We start from the raw sequence: 26,240 nt of genomic DNA, 5'->3' as shown, positions 1-26,240 counted from the left end.
GCTGGATGGTTCATTGATCTGGTTGATGGACACCGGATTGGACGGGAGCTTCCTGATGAGGCAGTTGAGCTCTTGGTTGCAGATGTCTCTTTGGGAGGCAGGATCACGTTTCCTGTGGTTTCTGCGGCATGCGAAGGATCAGAGACTCTTTTACACAGGAGGGGGATTGTTGGATAGAGTCCGACTCCGCGGATGGAGTGACTCAGTTTGGGGAGGAGATCCGGACACGAGGGGATCTACTTCAGGCCAAGGAGCAGCTTTACGGAGCAGGAGGAGGTTACATTGCAGGTTTGGGCTTCCACTGGAGGAACCCATGGTCATCCAGAGGCACTTTGTTCGTGAACAGATCGTTGCTGATGACATCTTGCTGGAGTTCTGTTCGACGGAGGACAGTACGGTGGACCTCTTCACGAAGTCGCTCTCAGGATTTGCTCAGGCGGCACCCCAGCTCCCAGTGGTTGGTTACACAGCCAGGAGCTGAGAGGGGGTGTTAGAAGTCATCTCCTGTCTATTTGTATACACCAGGGCCTCTGTTGTGGGTGTGCCCGCCCGTATATCATTTTTCCACACTCCCCGTATTTTTTCCCTATTTTTCCCATTTTTTTCTAGTGGCTGGAGGGCTGCCAGTTGATGCCAGGAGCACTCTGAAGCTGGCCGACTGCATCTGTATCAGTCGTGGGCTGTAGGAGTGCTGGCCGACTTGTTCTGTCCAGGCGTGGGGCATCAGATGCTGGCCGACTGCTATATTCAGCAGTCGTGGGATTTTGTCCAGTCGTGGGCCTCTTCTAGAGCTGGCCGACTGCCCTCATGGGCTTGTATATATTGCCCCCCATCCTCCTCCACTTTCTCATTCAGTATCTTCGGGATCTTGTGTATAGAGAAGAGTTTACACACATCTCTCAGTGTTTCTTGTGCTGATTATTTTCTGCAGTCTACTTGCTCTTGTCTACCCAAGTTTGGATATCATTTCCGCTGCATATTCTGACAGACCTGCACCAATGTTTGGGAAAAGTATTGGGCACAATATGAACACATTTTATGACATTTTTGATGATCTTTTTGTTAGAAGTCATCTCCTATCTATATTTATACACCAGGGTCTCTGTTGTGGGTGTGCCCGCCCTGTATAGGTGTTTTATCATTTTTTTCACTCCTTGTATTTTTTCCCCATTTTTTTCCATTTTCCATGGTGTGGATGGATGCTAGATGATTGGCAAGAGCCCATGGTGGCTGGCCGACTGCCTATTCTGCAGGCGTGGAGGTGCTGATGCTGGCCGACCTGTTTTACACAGTCGTGGAGATATTGTATGCTGGCCGACCTGTTTTACTCAGTCGTGGAGACATCTGCTGCTGGCCGACTGCTTTATGCAGTCATGGAGAGCCTCATGCGCTGGCCGACTGCATCCATGGGGCATATAAATAGGCCCCATGCTCCTCACCATTGTATCATTCAGTTTTGTGCGGGATCTTGTGTATAGAGAAGAGTTTACACGCCTATTTCTCTGTGTCTCTTGTGCTGTCTATTTTCTGCACTCTACTTGCTCTTGTGGACCCAAGTTTGGTTATCATTTCCGCTGCATATTTTGACATGGTATCAGAGCCCTAGGCTTGTGATAGATCTTGGGAGTTTTCTGAGCAACAGGGGGATAGTTAGGTTGCTGATTGGTGGACTGTTTTGGATTGTTCGGGAAGAGAAGGTGCAAGAGGAAGGCGGGCTAAGGTGCTGGACAGCCACTTGCAGGTTTTAGAGTTTTTTCCCCCCCCCCACCCACCCTTTTCAGTTTCATCCCCGCGATGGCAGATTTACTAGAGATGGCTGAGAAGCATGTGAAGATCCCGACTCTCCCCACGTTCCCAGTGGACCGTCAGTTGGACGGGAACAATTACGGCATCTGGAAGGTTATGATGGAGTCTGTGCTGGAGTCATATGACCTTGCTGATTTCATCATCATCGGGGTTCCACGGTCGGAAGCAGAGGAAGGGGAGTTACTGTTGATGAAGAAGGACCGAGAGGCACAGGCACACATGTGGGATCGTGTCAACGCCAGGGTCCGGTCATTTATTTTCCTCAACTGCACACCACAAGTGATCAATCATGTAAAGCACATGACGCTGGCCAGAGGCATATGGGAGCACTTGGCTTCTCTTTATAACAGGGTATCACCCATGAAGAGGATCTCCTTGGAAGTGCAGATGCGGGTTATGAACCCTGCAAAGTCCTCGACAATGCGGGAACACATTAACAAGCTGCAGGCCCTTCAGTAGGAAGTCCTCCAGGCTGGGAAGGAGATATCATATGAAGACATGGCCATCACTTTGCTGTCCCACTTGCCTGCTCAGTATTCTGCTTTCTACTTCTCGTTGATTACGAGTGGCAGGCTCAGCACTATTACCTGGGAGGAGCTTGTGCCAATGGTCTTAGACCAGGAGGAACGCTTCACGAACCGTTCTCACAGCGGCGGTTCGGAGGCCTTAACTGGCCAACGGTCGAAAGGCCGGAATAACAACAAGGGCAAAGGGAAGGCTTCACCGGAGAAGTCTTCTGAGAAGAAGCTTGACTCAGAACGAGAGAAGCTGAAGGCCGAAAGATCCTGTAATGATTGTGGCGAGAAAGACCACTATTGGAGGAAGTGTCCTAAGCGGAATGGGAAGAGTGCTGATTCATCAGCCTCAGCTGCTAAGACTCCTGCATTTGTGCACTTAGAGATGATAGACTCCGACGCTTCATCGTCTTCGAGCGAGGAGGCAGTTGGCTTCATCGCGAAGGATACCAGGGAATGGATTCTTGACAGTGGTGCTTCCAAGCACATGACTCCATCCCGTGACTTCTTTTTGGATCTGAAACGACAGTCAGGTCGCATCTTTATTGGCGACAACTCCACTATTCCGATACATAGTGAGGGCCGAATGGAGATTATTCCCGACGGCAAGTGGGGCAAGCATGCTTCCCGTGTTCTTTATGTTCCTGCTTTGGGTTTTCATCTTTTGTCAGTGCATGAAGTATGCAAGATTGGCTTTCGGGTGGAATTTGAAGAGCATTCAGTTGCTCTACGGGACCGTGAGACTGGCCAGGTTGTTTGGGAAGGCGGTGTGGAGAATGGTATCTACAAGCTCTCTGCACTCTTCTCGTTGACAGGTTCTCATGTCGGAGATTTGTGACACTTTCGTTTTGGCCACTTAAATGTGGATGCATTGAGGCGAGCTTTCTGAGACCAAATGGTGGTTGGCTTGCCAGATGTTGGCAGTAGGCAAGGGCGTTGCAGTTCTTGCATACGTGGTAAGCAGCACAGGGAATCCTTTCCGAAGCAGCTTCCAGGCGGGCTTCGAAACCATTGGAGCTGATTCACACTGACTTGTGTGGACCTCAGCAGACACCATCTTTGGGAGGATCTCTCTACTTTATGCTGCTGCTTGATGATTGTACCATATTCACGTGGGTCTACTTTCTTTCCCAGAAGGACCAAGCTTTTGCACGGTTCAAAGATTGGCACGTGATGGTGGAGAAGGAGTCTGGATTTCAGGTAAAGACTCTCAGGGCTGACAAAGGAGGTGAATTCTCCTCGACTGTATTTCTCAGATTTTGTGCAGATCATGGCATCAAAAGGGAACTGGCCAATACAGGATTGCCTTCAGAGAATGGAGTTGTAGAACGCAAGAACAGGACTGTGGTGGAGATGGCGAGGACCATGCTGGAGCATCGTGATCTTCCTCGTCCACTTTGGGGAGAGGCTGTGGCAACGGCTGTCCATACCCTCAACCGATCTCCGACCAGTGTCCACACCTCCTATGAGGAAAAACGCTGAAGAGAAGGTACCTTCGGGTCCAATAGATGAAGCCCAAGTGAAGGTAGAGCTACCAGCAAGATCGGTTTAGAAAAACGCAGCAACCATGGCTGCAAATCTGAAAACGCAGAGGTAAAAGGGGCTGTAGAATAGACTGAATATGATAACGCTAAAGCCTCAGATCAAGAACTGCTGCAAAGAACAAACAAGGGGGGGGGGTGGGGCACAGGATAACCAGAAGGGGCAGGCAAAAGGGAGCCCAGAGAGCTCCAAGATCAGGGCTAGGGAAAGCAAGCCCAAACAGGCCAAAAACGCAGCTTGTTTGGGACAGCTATGTTGCTGTCCAGACCTGAAAAAAAAACGCCTGAGAACCTTGGAAGGTGCCGCCAAGAAGGGCAGGTATGTTGTCCAAAAAAACACGCCCCTGTTAGGCTGCCTAGAGGCTGCCAATTGACGCCCTCATGAGGAGGAACTGCAGCCCACTGAAAGAGGGATCAATCAGCCCTTGAAAAGCTTTAACGCAAGCTTCAAAGCAAAAAATGCAGATCTGTCCATAGGTAGAAAAACGCAGATCTGAAGAGGTAGAGGAGGGAGCATCCAACGCTGACAATCACCGGCGCTCTGATACCATGATAGAATGTGCAGCAGAAGAAGGGAAAGTGGAAACACAGGAGAGAGAGTGAGAGAGAAAGATGGAGAGGAAACACAGGTGAGAACCTACTCTCAATATCATCACCAAAAGGAATACATGTCCTGAGCAAGAGGGGAGAACCTTGTATGTGAGGGACTGCAGCTAGACAAGCTAGGCAAGCAATGAATATATGAAGGAGGCATGCCGGCTATATATACACCTACAAGAAGGCATCCGACTGGTGATAAATACCTCCACGACTGGAAAAATATGCAAGACCATAAAACGGGGAATAAATATGGGTAAAATATATGTGAGGGGTGACCAGCCTCTCTGACTAACATGGTCATCTCTAGAGGCTAAAATAGGACACCAAATAGGAAGCCAGCAAGTAGGGGATGATGTCTAACAATAGCAACCATAGCAGTCCCATCCACACCTCCGCCATCAGTCTCTAATGCCATTCAGCTTTTTCCCGCTTTGAATTCATTGCCACCAGTGGTATTTGATGATAAGTAGGCTGGTGAGGCTGAGGGACAGACAAAGGCTCTCATCTGTGCCTGTCACAAGACGGGTGGGGACCTCGAACAATATAATAGACCAACACTTCAAATACACCAAACACAGAGCATGATAACACAGTGGAAGAACCATATATAATTCAAAGACACCGCCTTGAGCTGGAACGGCCGGCCCCCCGTAGGAACTTCTTTATTCACATAGAAACTTTTACAAGATACCAAGGTGCGGGTGCATAGAGCACCAGATTTTCCACAAAGCATCAGCACAAATCTTGCCCATATATGTATCCAGTGCCAAGATACAAACATAGCTCCAAAAGGCATCCGACAAACTGTCTCAAAATAGTCCCAAAAAAATCAGCTTGTAATCAGCCCATAAGCTGATACTGCAACAGACATTTGACATGTCTGACTTGGGGCTTGTACATTACTATTTGGGCATACAGTTTGTGCAGGATAACAGAGGCATTGGTTTGTTGCAATCACGTTATGTTGCTAAACTTCTGGAGAAGTTTAAATTTCAGGATTGCAAGCCTATTAGTACTCCTATGGAGCCTGGGATGAAACTGTCACTACAAGATGACAGTGTTTCCTTTGATGCCACTACATATGCTGTTGGGTGCCTTATTTACTTGTGTAATACAAGGCCAGATATTCAGTATGCAGTCTCTCAGTCGAGCAGATTCATGCACAGCCCGCGGTTGTCACATTGGCAAGCTGTGAAGCGTGTATTCCGTTATTTGCAGGGTACCTTGTCTCTTGGATTGCTTTATCCTGAGGGGGGTGACATGCAGTTATACGCTTACAGTGATTCAGATTGGGCTGGTGATTTTGATACCAGACATTCCACTAGTGGAAATTGTTTCTTTCTCGGCTCTTCATGCATTTCTTGGCTAAGCAAGAAACAGACCACAGTGGCCACTTCGTCTTGTGAGGCAGAGTACAGAGCAGCCTACACTACTACAGTTGAGTGTGTTTGGCTGCGTCGTCTCATGACTGATATGGATATTTCAGTGGAGGAGCCTACACCTATCTATACTGATAGTCAGAGTGCCATTGCTGTGGCCAGGAATCCTATGTTTCATGCTCGCACGAAACACATTGAGATTCACTATCATTTTGTTCGGGAGAGACTCCAGGCAGGAGATATCAGTCTGATCTACTGTCCTACAGATCAAAATGTGGCAGACATCTTCACCAAGGCATTACCACGTCCGAAATTTGAAGCATTCCGCAATGCTTTGAATTTGTTTCCTTTTGGTGGATGATGTACAGTGATCACATATCACTCCTGGGGGGGTTTGTTGGGTTTTATGCTGTGTATGCACCCAGAGGAGTGCTAGTGATCATCAGTAGATTACTGGGGCACTTTTTACTTCAGTTAGTGGAGGTTTTTTCCCCCAGTTTAGTTCAGTTTCACTTATATACAGTTTATAAGTGTTTTGGTCCACCCGGCACATTTTCTGGCCAGACATGTGAACACTTATCTTTAGGGTCACTATTATGTGGCTATTGTACTTCACTTTTCAATCAATCAAGCATACTGAAGTCGTGTTCTCTCCATCTTGGTTTCCACGCCTGCTTGAGCTTGTGTAAAACCCTAACCCTAACCTTTCATTGCCTTCAGGGGGAACATAAGAGGGTCCATACTCCGCTATCAATTTGCACATGGCCCGAAAGTATGGAGATCTATCCAAAACACCATATGCAAAACACAAACAAAATTCAGATTTTTACCATCATTTAGTCTTTTAAGTTTTAGTCTTTAGAGCATGATATTTGAATAGTACATGAGCATAGTGCCAAGGACTTACCGTGCCGCCCGAAATGCTATGTGGTCATGAAAGAAGAATCGTGCCACCGCCATGTCCACCTCCTCTTTCAATTGAGGGTTCCAATTCTCATCAAGAGTACTTTGGCGTCCCCGGGAAGCGGATGCCTCTCTTGATGAACGAGGTACATGCGGCGTTGATGTCCTCACAAAGGATGTGGGGTCGACGGCTACTTGAGGATTGCGTTTTGCCAACTCGGCCGCCTCATAAACCACAAGCTTTTCAAGGAGCTCCTTCTTCTTCTCGGCCGAAACCTCCTTGCAAAATTGCACTTCGTTGCCGGGCTCATGCAAGAAGTGAGCACGCACTTTGTGGGCACCGTCGGTTCGCTTGTAGCCGCAAAGCTTACATACCCATGGTCTTGAACCACCCCCTTGACTGTATTGCGAGTACTCTACCTCATCCCACCAACTCCATCGATGTACGGCGGGCCTCCTCCTTTGTGATGGAGCTGGTGTTGAAGTGGTGGAGGCGGCGGCGGACCCGGGTTGAGGAGAGGATGGGGTTTGAGAAGAGGATGCCATAGTGATAGAGTAGAGCTTGAGATGGATGGTAGAGCTTGAGAAAGAGTCAAGACGGAGAATCGGGATGGAGATGTTGGAGAAGGAGAGCTTGGACAATGGAGAGGGTGAGCTTGGAGAGAGAGAGCTTGGATGTTGGAGAAGGAGAGCATGAAGAGGGTGAGCTTGGAGAGGGAGAGCTTGGATGTTGGAGAAGGAGAGCTTGGAGAGGGTGAGCTTGGAGAGGTTGGAGAGATTGAGCTTGGAGAAGGAGAGCTTGGAGAGGGAGAGCTTGAGCCTTGGGTCTTGGAGAGGGAGAGCTTGGAGAGGAGAGGGCTTGAGGAGAGCATGGAGGTAGAGGTCTCTTATATAGAAGAAGAGGGGAGCCATGTGGGAGAGAGACTCAAGAGAGAAGCTTTGGAGCCTTGGAGGAGTGGCGCAAGGGAAACGGCCATGACAGATAGCCGTTGGCGCCCCGCCAACGGTCAAAAACTGCCGCCAACGGTCTGTTTGACTGTCCCCGTACGGACAGGGAACGGCGTTCCCGGCGTCCCCACATCGCCGTCAGGAATCCGTCCCCGTCCCGCCCCCGTCCCCGTCCCACGCGTTTCCCATCCCTAGGGTCCGTTCTCCCCGTCCCATGTCACTATGCTGCCCAGCCTCCATATGAGGCAGGCGCACAGTGCCCAACCCTTAGTTCCATGCGCTTCAGTGCCCAGCCAGGTATGAAAGCATGTGCAGCATTTATTAACATTTAATGCTGTATTATTTAGTCATGGGCTGATTTTGACTGCAGTTAAACTGGCCGACTACCTGTCTTGAGGAGTATAAATACCAAGGCCACAAATCATTTTTTTTTCCGAGAAAAGATCCTTTCATTAGTTATATAAAAAACGCCCGTAGGGCTACAAAAGATCTCGCCTGCTCATAAGAGAGACAGAGCAGTGAATACAGCATGGCAGCCCGGGAGACTCTCCCTAGGTGCTGCAAAATACAAGCATCAGTACAAAGAACTGAGAGGCTAAATCATACAATAGGGGGGGGGGAGAGCCAAACAGGTGGCCTGTAGTGCCAACGGGGGGATCCTGTGTGTAAGGTGTAGAAAGGGGCACAGCGCCAAGTGGTGTGAAAGGCCTGGCGCCGTAAGATCGCCTCATCCGAGTCTCCCCGGATGCGGTCGTACTGTCCTCGCAGGGTGTGGATCAACTCCTGCCAAATCCCCTGCACAGTCTCTGCTGCTGGTGGCTCCAATCTCCCCTCAAAGGCCGTAGAGCACTGGGCCCTCCAGGTAAACCAGATGGTGAGGCTGCTGAGGAGCTCCCATCGTAAATCCCTCTCCTGTGTCCAGCTGGCGGACGAGAAATCCGGTGCCGGAACCAGGCGAGGCTGGCCCCTAATAAATCTGATGGCCTGACTGCCCTGCTCCATCTCATAGCCCATAGCAGGCCCTGACGAAGTCGACCAAGCAGCGGCACCCCATGTAAACATACCCTCTGGAGAGAGGGGGGCCAGAATACGCAGCATCCACAGCCAAATCTGCTGCGCCTGAGGGCAATCCCAAAGGCAATGTCTCTGTGTCTCCATAGGGTGGCCGCATCTGACGCAGGCCGCCGGAAGACCGCTGTAAACAAGCCAGGTATCAACTGCTGAGCCCCTGTGGGCGACCAGCCACTGAAAAGTCGAGATCCTGCGGGCCTGTCGACTAGCCCAGAGCCGAGCCCAAAAATCCTCCAGGAACTCCTGTGAGAGTCCCTGTAGTCGCCAATGCCCCGCTGCCGCTGGAGAGACCGTCCTCCTCGCCGTCAAAATATGTCGCCCCAGCCGAACAGTATACTGGAAAAAGGTGATCTCTGTGGCCTCAAGGGATGCATAAGGATCATGCCACTCGTACTCCCCGGGGTCCCACTGTAGCCGGGCCAAGGGGCGCGCTGCATATGCACATATGCGCCAATCCGGGAGCACATCAGCAGGGTCGGGGTCAATATGCCACTTCCGAGAAGCGGCGGCCACTACCCGAATCCTCTGAAAGGTGCACTCTGCAACCAAAGGCGACTCCACCTCCACTCTCTGGAGTCTGCCCTCATCCTGAATCTCATAGTAGAGGCAACTGCCATCCTCAGTGCAAGCTCTGACAGCAATCAGGATCTCCAACTGTGTAAAGGCTCCCATCCACCGTGGGGCCACTGGCTCGAGAGGCGTGAACCACTCCTCTGTGAGTGCCTCCTGAATATCATCCCTCATAATCAACCCCCCTCTGAAGTGACTCAGCCTCTCCACCTGGATCTCCTCTGGTAGACTGCAGAAGGCCTGCCAGTCTCCAAAACTACGAGCTGGGCCTGCCGCTAAAGACCCCCAGGCTAGCCGAGGCCGAGAACCCAGCATATGACCCTGCTCTGTGCGAACCGTTGGGCTCCAGATGAGCGGCTGTCTGACCCGCTCCTCAACACAACAAGGAGGTCGCTGAGAGAGCCCCGGTCTCAGCAGCTCCCAAACTCTCAGGATACTCAAAGCAAATCTGTCCTCCCATCCTCTACTGAGGCCTGTCCTCCTCATCTCTATAAAGATCCAGTGAATCTCTGGTGCCCAAGTGCCCCCTGCTGGGGGCGCCCGAGCCTGCAGCCAGTGCAAGAGGAGCTCTCTCCAAGGCTCAGCGCCTGGAAGCAACCCCCGAACGATAAGCTTCCCCAATAAAGCTCTACTCTGATCGACTAGATCTATAATGCCCAAACCTCCCTGAGCCAGCGGAAGTGTAATAACTGCCCATGCAACCTTTGCCCGAGCTGGCTGACCGTCCCGCCCAGACCACAGAAAGTTCCTGATCAGCCTCTGTACCTGGCTGATGCAAGAGCTCGAGAAGATCCAGCAAGACGTAATGTACCACATGGTCGCTAACAGCACGTGATTTGCCACCACCACCCTCCCAGCCAAGGATAGTCGAGCTGTACTCCAATACAAAAGCTTCTTCCGAATGCTCAGAAGAAGCGGGGCAATCTGCTGCTCAGGTGACAAATCTAGGCCAATCTGGCATCCCAAATACCGCACTGCTGTGCCTGGAGGAATCCATCTAAAACCGGGGTCCGGGCTCCATGCCGGAGTGGGAGCACTACTGATCCAAAAGGCCACTGTCTTGCGCCAATTGATCAATGCTCCCGAAGCTGCACTAAAAACCTGGAGCGACTGCTCTGCCCGAAGAAGATTGGCCTCTTGGCCATGCAAAAATAAGCCCGTGTCGTCTGCAAACTCAGCATCAAGCAAGTCCTCCCCCCGGACTGGGAGCTGAAGTCCTCTCAAACCGACCTCCTCTGTCGTCAAATACATGCTCATAGCCTCCGCAAAGAAGAGAAAAAGAAAAGGGGCGAGGGGACACCCCTGACGGACTGATCTGGTCAGCTCAAAACTCGGCCCCCGTCCTCCTGCAATCAACACCTGGCTGCAAGCTGTGGAATACAGAGCCGCCACCCCTTTGATCCATCCTGGCTCAAAGCCCAGGCGAAGCATAGTGCCCTCTAAGAAACCCCAATCAACTCTATTGTATGCCTTCTCAAAATCGAGAAGCATCACGACCAAGTCCTCGCCAAGAAATCTAGCTCGGGCCGTCGCCTCCCAGAAAGTAAAGACGTTGTCAAGGATACTGCGCTCCTTGACAAATCCTGTCTGAGTAGCATGAATCAACTCCCCCAGGAACGGCTGGATCCTCAAACTCAAGGCCTTTGCTAAGACCTTGTAGACAGTATTGAGGATCGTAATAGGCCTCCAATGCCTAATATCATCTGATACTCCCTCCCCCTTGGGGATAAGATAGATCAAGCCCTCTGAAAAGCTCTGCGGCATCACCCCAGTGTCCAAAACATGCTGAAAGCCCCTGCGGAGGCCTGGCCCCAAAAGGTCCCAGTAGCGCATAAAAAAGGCCGGCGTCAGTCCGTCCTCCCCTGGGCAACTATGTCGTGGCAGGACCCTCAAGGCCTCGGCAAGCTCAATCTCTGACAGAGGCGCACCTAGAACTGTACGCATACGGTCTGTGACCCTCCTCTGCACATGGGCCCACACAGTCTGTCTGCAAACATCTCGATCCTCAGTGGCAGGCTCCGCTGAAAGCAGGTCTCTATAGAATGCAGTGGCAATGGCTCTGATCTCCCCGAGCTCAGTAGCTACCGATCCATCCGGTCTACCAAGCTGGCGGACTCCTGCTCGCGCATGACGGGGCCCAGTGATCTCAAAAAACTCTCCAGTTACTCTATCGCCAAGCTGCGTCCACTGAGAGGCCTGACGACGATAGTAAAACTCATGTCTCTGCTCCTCTACCTCTCGAACCTCCTGGCGTGCCTGGCTCAGCTGGGACGCCACCCACTCACATGCAGGCTGCTGCTCCTGAAGGCGCTGTAGCGAAGCAAGGCTGCGTCTCAGCCGATGCTCCCGCTCGCGAATCTCTCCCAACCGTGTCAAAGCTGCAGCATGCAGAAAAGAGCTAAGATCGATGAGTCCCTGGGCACACTGGCCCGCTGCATCCTGGTCAGAGCACTGACTATCATGCCAGATCCTCTCAATGTCCTCAGCGAGACTGGGATCTGTAAGTACCCTCTCTGGGATCCTCAACTGCAAGCTGGGCTCCCGTGTCCTCTCCTCCAATGTCAAGATAACTGGCGCATGATCTGAAAATGAGGTGCCAGCGAGAATGCCGACGGAGCCCCCTCGCTCCCCTAACCAGTCGCCCACATAAAAGCGATCAATCCGTGATAGATTAGTCCCTCCTTGCCGGCGATCCGATCGGCAGAAACTAAGACTGTCCTGAGACCGGGAGAAAGCCCCATGCTGCCATGCATCAGTGATCCTCAGTGACATACACAACCGGTCCCAAGCTGCAAGCTCCGTGCCGTGCACTGTAACATGATTGCCTCAAGGCCACAAATCATTTGTGTTCTCATAATTTGCCAAGTGCTGAAGCTGAAGCAAGGGCCAAGACAGCCCAGATCAAGCTAACGCAGAAGGGGTAAAGGATTGCAGGTCAAGGGTAGAGATTACTCTCTGCCAAGAAAGGTTCATTCAGTCTTTTATTTTCAGTATTTCACATCATTCTAATAAAAGCAAATACACCATTCGTGGTGGGGGCCCTACAGAGGGTATTCGGGACCCAATATTGTGTCCTCTTCTCCCTCTCTCTCTCTCTCTCTCTCTCTCTCTCTCTATTTTTCTGCACATCTATATTCAGTTCTGTGCGTTATTTTCGTCGCGACAAATGTGCTGATTTTCTGAGCATGGAAGTTACCGATCTCCCTTGAAGCGTCCGCATGTTACAGTGAAACACTAGTCAAGACTGGTGAAGGGACCAAATGATGACATCTCTTTGTCTTATAAAGCAATTGTTCGCAACTCAGATACACTGCCAATCCATGATATTTCATAATTCCGGCATTAAAGCCATAAATCCAGATCCACGATCCGAAGTCAGATACAGGCACAAGAGCCAACCATATCAAGAAAGAAACTTTATCCATATCTTGAGTCAACAACTCTCATAATAACCAGACACAGACACAAGAGCCAACTGTGTCCCAAATATCCATAAATCCAAAAACCAGATAATCAATAGACACATGCAGAAGAGACAACTGTGTCTCAAATATCCATAATTCCAGAAGTAGCTTTAAGTTGTTAGCAGTCATCTCCTGTTTGTATATTTACACCAGGGCCTCTGTTGTGGGTGTGCCTGCCCGATTTAGGTGTTTTCTCATTTTTCCCCACTCTCCATATTTTTCCCTACTTTTTTCCTATTTTTACCACGTGTGGGAGGCTGTCCTGAGTGGTCCAGGTGATAGCCGACTGGTTTTGTTGCTCCTTATCTTTCTCTGTAGCTGGCCGACTCCACACGTGTGGTAGTCGACAGACCGGAGTTGGCCGACTGTCATTTATGCAAGTCGGGTGTTATGTTTGCTGCTGTCGGCTGTCCTTATTGCAGGCCGACTGGACCATAGGGGCCATATAAAATGGCCCCTTGCCCCACACATGTATTCATTCAGTATTCGGGATTTTCTTGTGTATATATAGCAGAGTTACACGCCTCTCTCTCTCCTTTTCTTTTGATTCACTCTTTCAGTCTGGCCATCAGATTGAGGATGATCTGAGGAACTCAAATTCAAAGTTGTTTCCAACTTCTCAAAAACAAGTTTCCAAAAATCACTCGTAAACTTAGAGTCCCTATCACTGACTATGTCCTGCGGTAACCCGTACAGTCTAAACAATTGCTCGATAAACTGCCTTGCTAATTGCGTAGCTGTAATGGTCTTCCGGGTCGGTACAAATCTAGCCATTTTTGTCAAACGATCTACCACAACCCAAATAGAATCGTGGCCTTGATGTGTTCTTGGCGATCCGGTAATAAAATCCATGGAAATGCTTTTCCATTTCTTACCTGGGATTTGCAAAGGATGCAACAACCCAACATGTCTAAAGCGTTCAGCTTTATTTGCTTGACAAACTTGACACTTGAGAACATAATCTTCTACATATCCTTTCACCTTTGGCCAATAAAAAATGTGTTTCACTAACGATAATGTCCTGTATACCCCAGGGTGTCCAGCAGAAGGGGCATCGTGACACTCCTTAAGAATCTTGGACCTAATGTCCGGGATCTGTAGTACACAAATTTTGTCATTACGGAATAGTAAACCATTCTGAATCATCCACTGGCCTCCTGCAACCTGAATGGTAGGCTGCTCAGTCATCGAGTCTTGGTCAATCAATGAGCTCCCGTCCTGGATCTTCTGCCAAAATGGACCAAAATAACTATCAGTCCTGCAAAGCCCTCTCAATGACTGAAATAAGTCGGTAGAAATCTCGGTGAATGACAAAGTATTCACCTCTCTAATTCGACTAAGCGCATCTGCAACACTATTCATGGACCCTTTTCTATAATGAATCTCAAAATCAAAATCTTGCATTAATTCAACCCATCGAGCTTTCCTTCCTCTCAAATCATCCGCATCACACACATACTTGATTGACTGATGATCAGTCAATACTACAAACTTGGAGCCATATAAATAATGTCTCCAAACCTTGAGCGCGTGAATCACAGCATAAAGTTCCTTCTCAAGGGTTGGCCAACGAGATTGAGTGTCGTCTAGCTTTCTACTTTCAAAAGTAACAGGTCTACCATCTTGAAATAGAGCAGCCCCGATGGCATAGTCACTGGCATTAGTTTCAAGATAATAAGGTCGATTAGGATTGGGTAATGCTAAGATAGGTGCTTCCTTGACTTTATCTTTCAAAAGTCTGAAGGCCATATTCGGATCTTTATTCCAAGTGATAGGTTGCTTTGACTTACGTCCACGACCTTTCAACAAGTCGGTCATCGGTAGTGTGAGCTGAGAGTACTCCTGCACAGATTTTCGACGAAAAACAACAAAACCGAGAAAAGAACGAAGTTGTTTCACTGTTCGCGGTATAGGCCAGTCCAGAACCTTCTAAACTCGGTCATAGTCAATGCTCAATCCATCTCTAGTGATGTTGTGTCCCAAGTAAATGATGTCTGTCATGAAAAACTCACATTTACTTAATTTAGTATATAGTCGATTCTGTCTTAAAATAGTTAAGACAATCGTGAGGTGTCTAACGTGATCCTCAAGAGTACGACTATATATCACAATATCATCCAGGAACACAACCACAAATTTTCCCAAATGTTCACGAAAAAGATCGTTCATCATTTGCTGAAAAGTGGCTGGAGCATTGGTTAACCCAAAAGGTAATACGAGAAACTCGTAATGGCCATACCTAGTCCGAAAGGCGGTTCTTTCGACATGCCTTTCATGAATATGTATCTGGTGATAGCCAGTATGTAAATCTATCTTCGTGAAATATTTCGCTCTTGCTAACCGGTCAATTAGGTTATCTGATCTAGGGAGAGAATAACGGTTCTTAATTGTCAGCTTGTTCAATCTCTTGTAATCTATACACATTCTCCAGGTGTTGTCCTTCTTTCTCCTAAGAAACACAGGTGCACCCCAAGGTGATTTACTTGGACGGATCTGGCCCATCCTCAAATAATCTACGAGTTGTTTGGCCAACTCATCTTCCTCAGCTTGGCTCATCCTATACGGTGGAATACTAACAGGGTGAGCACCAGGGATCAGGTCAATACGATGATCTACTGTCCTTTCAGGTGGTAAGCCCGATGGTAGTTCCTTAGGAAATGCATCTTGAAACGAATCAAGTATCTTCTGTAATTCTTTGCTTTTAAATACACTTAATTCATTGACATCCATAGAAGGTATGAGAAATGAAGAAAGTGGAATCAATACACAATGGAAAGCAGTATACAAAGAAGAATCCATTATATTGCCAAAATCAACTGTATTTACAAGAGGTCCCTGAGAGGGATGTATACAATCATCTAAGATACTATACTGGTTGTTCCTATGTTCAAAAGAAAAAAATATGACTAGACCAATCTATCTGGACTTGAAGAGTCTTAAACCACTCAATCCCTAATAACAACTCTACATGTTCTAGGTGCATAATATAGAATTCCAGAGTATCTTTGTAGTCCTGAATCCGGATCGGTAGCATCTCCATCTTTTGATCCCATACTTGCCGACCCGCAGGTCGGCGTACCTCATAGGTATGATTGCTGGGTGTTGTGTCAAGACCCAATTTCCGCACAAGTTTGTAATTAACAAAGTTGTGTGAGCTGCCAGAGTCTAGAAGAATGTGGATTCTATGGCCATTCACTTCTCCATAAACTCGGAGAAGATCATGCAAGCCAAAAACTTTAGAGTTGAATAGACAATCAAAACATGTACTAGGGCGAGAAAGTACAGTAACTGACGTACCTGTCAAAGACAACTGGTTAGTTGTCTTTGGCTTGGGTCCTGCGTTAGTCTTTGCACCCTTTTGCTTCGGGCACTCATTACGCATATGTTCTTTTTCTTCGCAAATGAAGCAACGTTCCTCCTTCTTGAGCTTCAAACCCTTAAGGAGACGTTTCTTCTTCGCTGGTGTCGAAGTTGAATTCTTCGAAGGTTGGTCCGAAGACTTTCCTTGAGTCGTGCTAGCCATTGGTACGGAGAACTTTCTTTTGTGCTTGTTCCCTTGCTCGGTAACGGGTTTAGACTTGGAAGAGACCATTGTATCATCATAGATACGAGCGGAATGAATAGCTTCGTCCAAAGTTTTGCATTTATTGTTCTTAACCTGTAAACGGTATGAGTCGGGTAAACCGGCTACGAAGAAACCCAAAAGAGTTGTGGGATCCATCTTCGTAGCTTTCATCTGCAAGTCCCTAAATTTCTGGAGATAGACCTCATAAGTGAGGTTCTGCAAGGTCATGGTCAAAGTAGTAAACTGGGCAACAACATCATAGTCATCCTCTTTCTTGAGGAATTCTTTTTTGAAGACGTCTTTGAACTGTGCCCAAGTCATTGGTTTAGGGTTGAGTTCCTTCCACCAAAGCAAAGCTTTGCCTGAGAGGAAACCTGCTGCTAATTGGATCTTTTTCCCATCGTCATATGGATGGAATTGAAAATGGACTTGCCACTTATGTAGCCAAGTGTCCACTATATCCTTGGTATGCTGCTTTTGGTCACCCCCAAACTGTTCCGGAGTAACATTGGGGCTCAAAGCAGATGCCAAGGTATCCATACCCGAAAGAGTAGATAGGGTAGTGGTCAACAAAGAGATGGAGTTTTGTAAAGCCTGCATCTGCGCGGCGATTTGTGCTTGACGTTCCGAGGAAGAAGCTTCGAGAGCAACTTTAAATTCTTGGAAATCTGATTTCGACACATAATCGTTGAAAAGATCGACATCGGTGTCTTCCGTAGCCGCTAGGTCTTCACGTTCGATAAAGGGCTCCAACTCAGATTCTTGGGTCGACATCTTGAAGAGGGTAAGGTGAGAGAAAAGGTTGATCTTGCATAAATAAGAGTGCTTGAGAACTCCAGAGCTTGAGAGCTTGAGAACTTGAGAGATGTGTGGCAAGAAGCCCACTTAAGGGGAATATATAGGCTTCCCCAAAAGCTAACTTTAGCTTTTGCTTTTGTGTGTGTGTATATATATATATATATATATATATATATATATATATATATATATATTGTTTTCTTAAAAAAAAGAAAAAAGAAAAAAGAAAAAAGAAAAAAGAAAAAAGAAAAAAACACTTATAAAGCAATACTTGGGTTTTTAAAAAGTCTTTTTACCAAAGTGTGGGTTAAAAAAAAAAACCCTCTTAAGGTGTGGGCTTATAAAAACCTTGGGTGCAGGCTCAAAACGCAGAAAGCAAGGCATGGAGTTTAAAAAAAAACAAAAAACAAAAGCTAAAATTATCGAAAGCTGTGTCACCCGTCGAATGCTTTTTTTGCGATTTCCTGCAGCACGTAGTGCCGCCGACCTGCCACCCGAACGCCCACTCGTCAGCGCTGCTACTTGCGCACGAACTGGCCGCCTCCATACGGCTGTCGCCAGCGTACAACTCTATGCGCCTGCCCCTGATGCGAATACAACTGGCCGCCAGCGCATAAACTTGCACGCCTGCGCCTACTTCGAGTACGACGGGCCGCTTGGGCTTTATGCACCTACTTGGCTGGAGTACCAGCCCGCCAGCGACTGCCTGTGTGTACCACCTACCCTGGCTGCGCACAAAAGCTTGAGGGCTGCGCTACAACACCCTGACGTCACTTCTCTCTCTCTCTCTCTCTCTCTCTCTCTCTTTTATGAAAAACACAGCCGACATGCTGTTACTTATTCTCTCTCTCAAACTGTTCAAACAGTTGCAAACATACAGCCCTTCTTCTTGCTAAGCAAACCAACCCTTACTAGACCACAATCTTCTTTATTACGGGTTCCGACGATGAAAAAGCAACATGCTGAAATTGAAAAAACAGCAGTATGCACAGAAAAAACAGCAAGCTTCTCGAACTCATACCTTTCTTTTGACCTCATCTTCTCTACCTACCGACTTGCTCGTTCACGAGGCTTGCTCTGATACCACTGTCAATCGCCATAGGATCTCCTCGTGGAACGCTCCTGGTACAAGACTCAAAACCTGCAAACAAACCAAACAAACATGACGGGGGTGCAGGCCTGACTCACCTCCCAACCTCGACAGCCGTGGGCAAGCCCACAAGTCTTGGCTATCCCCACCGAGCCACGAGCTGGGCTAACTATCGTGACGTCCCATACCGCCACGAAGCTACCCTCGCGGGCCTCGAGACTGTTGCCGGCCTCGGCTGCATGAAGCAGGTGCACGTCTACACTAGATCCAGGCTCCTGACCATAGAGCTCTCACAAAGACGCGTGAGACTCTATATGACTAATGACTAACCTTGGCCACCCTTTTATAGGCTCTTGGCCGGTCATCGGGCGTCCACACTTGGATGCCCGCCCATCCATACTTGGGTGCCTGCCTATTAGTCTATCCCTAACTCAGCTCGCCAATCAGCCTGCCTAGCTCCAAGCTTCCCCAACCTCAAAGCTAGTCTTGTGTGCATGTAGCACACGGTAGATACACACTGTGCACATGACACAGACTCCTTGGACCTAGCCAGAAACATAGACATCAGCCCCAGCTTGGGGAGATCTTGGAGAGGCGCAGAGCCACCTTCCTATGCCTAGCGAATATGCAGAGCCTTCTACAGGCCAACCCCATGCTTTATATCCTTTATGGACCCCTCCTCCTACCGGGGGGTTAGCTCCATAGGTTGTATGATGATGATGATCACAGTTCGTTCGGTAATATTGCATCACAAGTTATGGAGGCACACTCTTTTTAAATAGATAATTAAAATTTGTTTGGTGGTCATGTTTTCTTTTCCAGGTTGGAGCAGGCAACAGGGTTGGCATTTAGATTTGTCATTGGCAAAACAGCAGACTCACGGAAGATGGCAGAACTTGACAAAGAGATTGAAAAATATAAGGATTTTATGCGCATAGATTTCGAAGAAGTGTATCTGAACCTCCCGAAAAAAACGTATGTGGTCTCTGATACACACTCTAAAAAGATTTAAAAAAACACATGATGGCTTTTTTAGTTTTATCAAAATTTGATGAAATGATTCTCATTATTCATTTATTTTTTGTAAGTGACTGCACCTGTTGCACGGCTATACAAGCACCATTTTTTCTTGATTTAAGTTTTGCAGATTGAAATGCATGATCAGCAAAGAAAAAAAACATGTTGGTCTGAGTATCTAAATAATGCTTGACACATCCTCAAATAATAAGGCTGAATACTGCCGCGTAGACTTGGTTCTGACTTTCCCTTTTTGAACATTTGAGTTTTCTTTTTTCCCAGGACTCAAGCTCAAAACACATGAAGGAGTCCAAGAATCTAGTATAAAAACACTTTCTTTTATGAAACTTGATTTACATAGAGTTTAGTCCTTTCATTATATATGATCAGGCCACCTGCTGTCATAGGCCAGCATTTCCTGAACTTTCAAGGTTTTCTGCATGTATGGTATCTCTGCATGGTTCAAGGGTTCTCATGCTTTTGATGTACCTTGTTTGAGGGGTTTAGGCCCTGCAGCTGCCACATTGCAGGCGTACTTTTGATTTTTATGCAATGTTGAGCTATCCTTTGGCAATTGATTTTTATGAAATCCACCCACGCACGCACGCACACAAAGAAGTTGACGGTTAACTCTACTTGATAGGTTTGCTTATGCTTGTTGGAAAGGAAGTGTGAGATTCTTGCCATGGACAGGAAATTTGATTGTGTGTTCAAGTCTATATCAGGACTTGCAGCAAGTGTAGTGTCCTTGCCCCAGAAACAGACTAGTGTTGGATATAGTACTTGTCTTATTAGTGTATGTGATGTGATTGAGTCAAAAGATAAGGTTTTATACCTACTAAAAGGCATGTACTCTATGAGTTCAATAACATCTAATCAAAGTACTATTAAGTCGTGCAGTCATCTCTCTCTACCTTTGGTGCTCTCTTTCCTTCTCTCTCAAAGGTTGAGACAGAGGAGCATTACATATGTTGTTGCCCAGTATACTATGAGATCCGCGGGAGGTTTCACTGTCTGTTCCGTGGGATTTGGTCCACTCTCCAGGATCATTGACTTCTTGGACCAACGTTGCCTACGGCTCTTCTTGCTTGAGCTCCGCAGAAATGGGGACACTTTCTTGAGAGAGTGTCTGTCACCATTTGGCCACCCAATTGGTCCACCCATGCTTTCTTATCATGTATGTACATTAGACTGGTGTCCATGGCAGGTGTATATGCCGGGGATTGATGCCACTGATGTGATACTGTGGACTTGGCTTTCCATTGGGACTTGTGCCTTCGTGTACATGCCCGGAAATGCTTGGTGGATTGGTGTTCCATTGGGTTTGGTACCTCGTGTACTTGCTTGGAACACGTCCAAGGTTGTTAGAGGCATCAGAGGCGTTTGGTACGAGGCGGGTATGGTACGCGCCTCGAAAGACTCGTATTTTTTAGAGACGTTAGAGGCTTGTTAGAGGCATCTGTTTTTATATATATGTATGTATGTATGTATGTATGTATGTATATATATGTATGTATGTATGTATGTATGTATGTATGTATGTGTGTGTGTGTGTGTGTGTGTGTAGTGATAGATAGATATAATATATATAGTGAAAGTTGAGAGAGAGAGAGAGAGAGAGAGAGAGAGAGAGAGAGAGAGACTAGAGTGTGTATGTATGAGCCTTGAGGGAGGGAGAGAGAGTGTGTGTGAAAGAAAGAAAGCTGTATTAAACGTCTGCAAAATGACCTATGAGACCAAAATAGTCCATCATCATCATTTGGATACATTATCAAGATTCAAGGGTACAAAGTAAAATGAAATGAACCGGTAGAGTATAGAGAGAGCTCCAAAAGTGGGTATAAAAAACATCATCATCCTAGTGTGTTTGAAGTTTGAACTTTGGGTCTTGAGAAAGGCTTAAGGGAGGGAGGGAGAGAATGAGGGAGAGAGAGAGTGTGTGTGAGAGGGGCTGCCTTGGGCCCTTAAAGCCCCCGTCAATCTGAAACTAGCAACAAATAAAATAAAATTAAAATAAATAAATAAATAAATAAATATATTTTTTTGTGGACGCCTCGATCAAGCAGTCGTACGCCTCGAACGCCTCTAACCGTTAGAGGCATGCCTCGTAACAACTATGAGCACGTCTATTTTGGTATAGTCTCGGGAATGGGGATTGTCCATACCAATGTTGCATTGCATGGCATCTTTATGTGCTTGCTTGCAATTGAAATTGCATGTTGTTTTCATGCTTGCTTGACCAATGTGTAGTTCCGAGTAAGGGGACGCCTGCCCGCGAACCGTGCTTGTGAAATTGTTTGCTGACATGGTTATGTGGCATGTGATAGGTGGTAAGTATTGGTCATAAACTTGGCCTTAGGAGTTAGCACTAATTTATAAGTGAGTGTGTACACACTTCATTAAGTTTTGGGCGACCAAAACTCACTTATAAATTATGACCAGCTCGGTGTTCACACCACACACTGATGTCCCGAGGTGGACATAACCCAATATCTACCGCCCAGACCTTATCCCCTTTGTACAAAGGAAGTAACCAGCCATGTGTCCACTCTAGCTTGCTCCACAAAGCACCTGTCACCAGGAGGTGAAACTTTTTGCAGTTGTTTTCCTTATTTACATTTCTTTATAAATATATATATATTTTTCTTTTCTTTCTCTTTGGTTGCTGTTGTTTTCCCCCGGGATCTCTTGGAAGGGCTTGGGCCATTGCAATGTCAGAATGGGTCAGCCAGTGGGACTTTGGACCAGTGGTTGGCTAAGCCTGAGAACTGCACTGAAAGATGAATGACAGTGTCTAGGACATGGGCACTGAAAGATGAAGGACAGTGTCCAGGACATGGCCACTGAACGAGGGTTTAGGCCAATTTACATTAGTAAGTGGCCGCCACCGAAATGTGAATGTATCTTGAATTCTAAGCAAATTCTGAAGTGACCATAGTGGTCAAAGATGGTCAGGAGACCAGAAGGAATGCAGATGACATCATCCCTAAAATTTAGGGAACTGCTATTTTTGGCAGTGTCGGAATTGAAAAGTGTGCGCGTCAGTTTGTGTGGAATGTCAAGGGGACCAAAAGCTGACAAAGGACTGTTGTGAGAATGTGAACCAGTCAGGAGATTTTTAGCCTGGAAGATTGCATGTGGAAAAGGCTTAAAAATGTGCCAAGTGTCAAATTTTGGTACATTTTCCTCATTGAGAAGAGGGAAGCGTGGGAATTTGGGGAAGGAGGCTCATTTGCAACCATTGTGTGGTTTTGTGGCAGGAAAACTAGCATTTGTGGTGCACTCCCTTGCCCTACAACTCATGAATTGAGGGTTAAGCTTGCTCCCCACAGCCTCTCTCTCTCTTTCTCTCTCTTGCAGACTATGGAAATGCTTTCATCAGATAAAATCAGGTACAATTGTGTGAATTTTATGCTTATATGCAAAGGCTAGTTGCCTCCTTGAATAGGAATAGGTGTAGTTGGTTCCTACACCAAAGCAGGCACAGAAGAGGGTAATAACCTCTTCAAAACAATGCTGTTTCAGCACTGTTTAGGTGCTGTTTTTGGGCTGTTATGTTGCCCGGTTGATGCCAAAATGCAATAGGACTTTGCTAAAGTCCTCTAGGACAGTACAAGGGTTATTTTGGGTTGAAAACAGAGTTGAAAACAGGCCTGTGCAGAAAATTACAGCAAGCTGAATTGTGATGTTTTGGACTCCATTGGATAGTCTAATGCCTATGGAAGTGAGCCTGTCAGTTGGGACTCATTCTGAGATGTTATGGAACAGTTTTAGTGCAGTTATGCTGGCAAATTTCTTCTAAAATTTGTAAAATTCAGCTGATGCAAGTAGAGTGCTTTGTTGCACTTGTGCTTTGTAATTTCCAACCTTTTAACAATAAAGAAATACCGCAAGGGGCGCCGGACTTCGGGGCCAATGTGTTGTTGAGCGAGGGAGCGAGGATTCTGTGAATGTGTGTCTCAGTGAGTCCAGGTTATTTGTGAATGAATTACCGCTTTATGTGTCCATAGACCGGTTTTATGGTTCCATTGCCGGGACAGGGTCCTCTTTTCTGCAAGAGCCCGGACACGGATTGGATTGGGTGAACAGGAGACACACATAGTGAGGTACAACAGGTGAGAAAGAGTACGGTCTCTTTCTTTGGATACAGGTTCCCTTAAACTTTCAGTTGACAGTATGACAGACAAAGGGAAAGGCAAGCTCCCTGTCGAAGAGAGTTCCTCTTCTACTCGCAGACAGCATATAGAGGTGACAGGTGCCCAGGTGTCAGCCTCTGCTCGGATGGAGCCAGTAGTACAGCCAGTCTTGTTAGAGGAAGAACAGGAACAAGAGGATTTATTTCATGCGCAGCTCCTGAGCATGGTTGGTACCTTTGAACAATTGGTGAAGAATCCCAGGATGAAGAGGTATTTGCAGTCAAGGACAGGGGATTCCCAGGCTGAATCATCTCAGCATGCAGTTGAGAGGGCACAGGAACAAATGCCAAGGATGCCACAGCATGTAGAGCAGACACCAGCAGTGGCAGCTGATCCAGTGCAGCATGTTACACAGGCACAGGTACATGCATTTAATGGCCAGGAAAGTAATGTGCAAAGGGTCATGCCGACCATTCCTCCATTCCTTGCTTCCCAGCAGCCTGGCTATTTTGGTGGTGGATCTGTTTTCCAGGCCATGGCTAGACCGCCCACAGTTTTGCCAGGATTGATGTCAAGAGGGTCACCAGGAATGATGCCTATGGAAGCTGTGAACCCTCTTTATGCCAATATAGGTGTGCAGCCCGGATTTCAAACTTATTTTAGTCCAGCTTTGGGGCCCGCAGCACCTGTCAGTGTGGCTGAATTTTCTCAACCTAGTGGACAAAAAGCAGTAAGGACTGATGCAGAAAAGGTGCAAAAGGATTACAAAGAAGGAGGTCAAGCAGTAAAGTTTGAGACTTTCAGTGGGATGCAAGACAAATTGAAAGCGCTGACTTTCATTCAGCAGTTTGATGCAGCATACACTGGGGGTAACTTTACAGAGTCTTCTAAGGTGCGGAAGGCTGCTACTTTCTTGAAAGGCAATGCATTGCAGTGGTGGACCTCATTGTTGATGCAAGGACAAGCACCTGCTACATGGGTTCAGTTTAAACAGCAGTTCTCTTTTGCCTGGCTTACAAATACTTTTGAAGTGGATGTTATGACAGCATGGCACAAACTTGATGCAGCCAACTGTGTAAATTTGGAAGAGTATAATAAGAAGTTTTGGGATGCACTCTTGCCAGTAACTTCCTACAGAACAGTGCCATTGTCAGAGCAAATAGAGAAATATTGCTGTGGTTTGCCCAAAGAAATCAGGGATTATTGCATTAAGACCAATGTTTCTAATATGACTCAGCTCATTGAGAATGCAAACATGGCTAATGCATTGCTACAGGGAGGTTCACGTGGCTTCAAGAGCACAGTGAATAAGGAACCTCAGGGCAAACAGGAACCACTTGTGAAGAGGGATTTCCCACCTAGACCATTCTATAGAAAGAAGCCATTTGAGAAGAAGACTTGGCCGTCACAACCTCAGAAAAGTGTTGGTCAAGGCAAAGGACAGAAGAGGCCACTCTATGGCAAGTCATTTGAAGAGAGAAAGGCATTGATGCAAGCTGGGAAATGTTTCATCTGTGAACAAAAAGGGCATATGGCTGCAAAATGTCCACAACAGCCAGCAAAAGATGCCGAGGATAAAGAAGGGCCACCCAAGAAGAAGACAATGCCGAGTGCAGGATTGGTACCTGACATGGTTGGTGACCAGCCATGTGATAATGCTACAGAATTGTGCAGAGCATGGGGTAAAATCAGAGATGCTACAGTGCTGATTTTCTTTGACCCTGGTGCTCGAGCCAACTTTATTTCACCCGCATTGGCAGCCAAGTTGGGAATTCGTGCTGAAGAGATGGGACCAGTTGGACAGGCTGATTTGGCATGCCCTGGGCATTCAGTTCCTGTCACTCCTATACTTGGCAAACTTCGCATGCATATACAGAGTTATGTGGACACAGAGGAGTTTCTTATCATGCCCTTGGAAGGATGTGATGTCTTGTTGGGAATTCCATGGTGTCATAGGAAACATGCAGTGTTGGATGCTTTCAACAAGAAAATCACAATTGTACATAGGGACAAGACTCATGTTTTGGATGTGAAGCTGAAAGGAGAGTCTGTCCCAGTTATTTCTGCTTCTGCTATAACTTCAGTAATGAAAAATCATCTTTCTGCGTACTTGGTTTTTGCAAAGCAAGTGAATGAAGTTGAAACTGATTTGTCTACACTAGACGAAGGTAGAAAAGCTTTCTTGGATACGTTCAGAGACTGCTTTTCAGAGTCTTTACCAGGAGAGTTACCCCCTGAGAGGCCAGAGGATCATGCCATAGATCTTATTCCAGGGTCTAGTCCGCCCAATAGGCCACCGTACAGGGTTAGTGCAGCCCAGCAAAAAGAGATTATGACACAGGTTAATGAGCTGTTAGAGAAGGGACTAATTCAGCCCAGTAGCTCCCCGTTTTGTTCACCTGTGTTACTAGTACAGAAGAAAGACGGTTCATGGCGAATGTGTATTGACTACAGAGCCTTGAACAAGAACACGATCAAGAATAGATTTCCGATTCCGCGCATAGATGATATTCTTGATCGTTTGCAAGGAGCAGAAATATTTAGCAGGATAGATTTGAAGAGTGGGTACCATCAGATTAGAATCAGACCCGAGGATGTGCACAAGACCGCATTTCGCACTACATTTGGTCTCTATGAGTTCTTAGTCATGCCTTTTGGATTGACAAATGCTCCTGCCACATTTAACAGAATGATGGACAAAATTTTCCGTCCTTACAGAAGCTTTGTGGGCACATTCTTTGATGACATGATAGTCTATTCAAAGAGTGAAGAGGAGCACAGAGACCATCTGACAGCAGTCTTTAATGAGCTGAAACACAACAGATTGCTCATTAATG

The 26,240-nt window shown here is 47.1% G+C and overlaps 1 protein-coding gene and 1 pseudogene across 2 annotated transcripts in view; both read left to right on the top strand.

Annotated features, from left to right (window-relative positions):
- LOC147628026 (putative beta-1,3-galactosyltransferase 14) overlaps positions 1-26,240 on the top strand; it is a 68,928-nt gene that overhangs the window by 7,978 nt on the left and 34,710 nt on the right. For both annotated transcript variants that reach the window (XM_086814997.1, XM_086814996.1), the window contains exon 3: positions 19,073-19,225. In XM_086814997.1, the coding sequence (XP_086671123.1) occupies positions 19,073-19,225 (153 nt within the window). The remainder of the gene's footprint in view (positions 1-19,072; positions 19,226-26,240) is intronic.
- Positions 24,981-26,234, top strand: LOC147628027 (uncharacterized; annotated as a pseudogene).

This window comes from Cibotium barometz, chromosome 20 (genome assembly GCF_041138505.1).
Source record: "Cibotium barometz isolate CiBa-2024 chromosome 20, ASM4113850v1, whole genome shotgun sequence".
NCBI lineage: Eukaryota > Viridiplantae > Streptophyta > Polypodiopsida > Cyatheales > Cibotiaceae > Cibotium > Cibotium barometz.
This window is presented reverse-complemented; position numbering and strand designations above follow the sequence as displayed.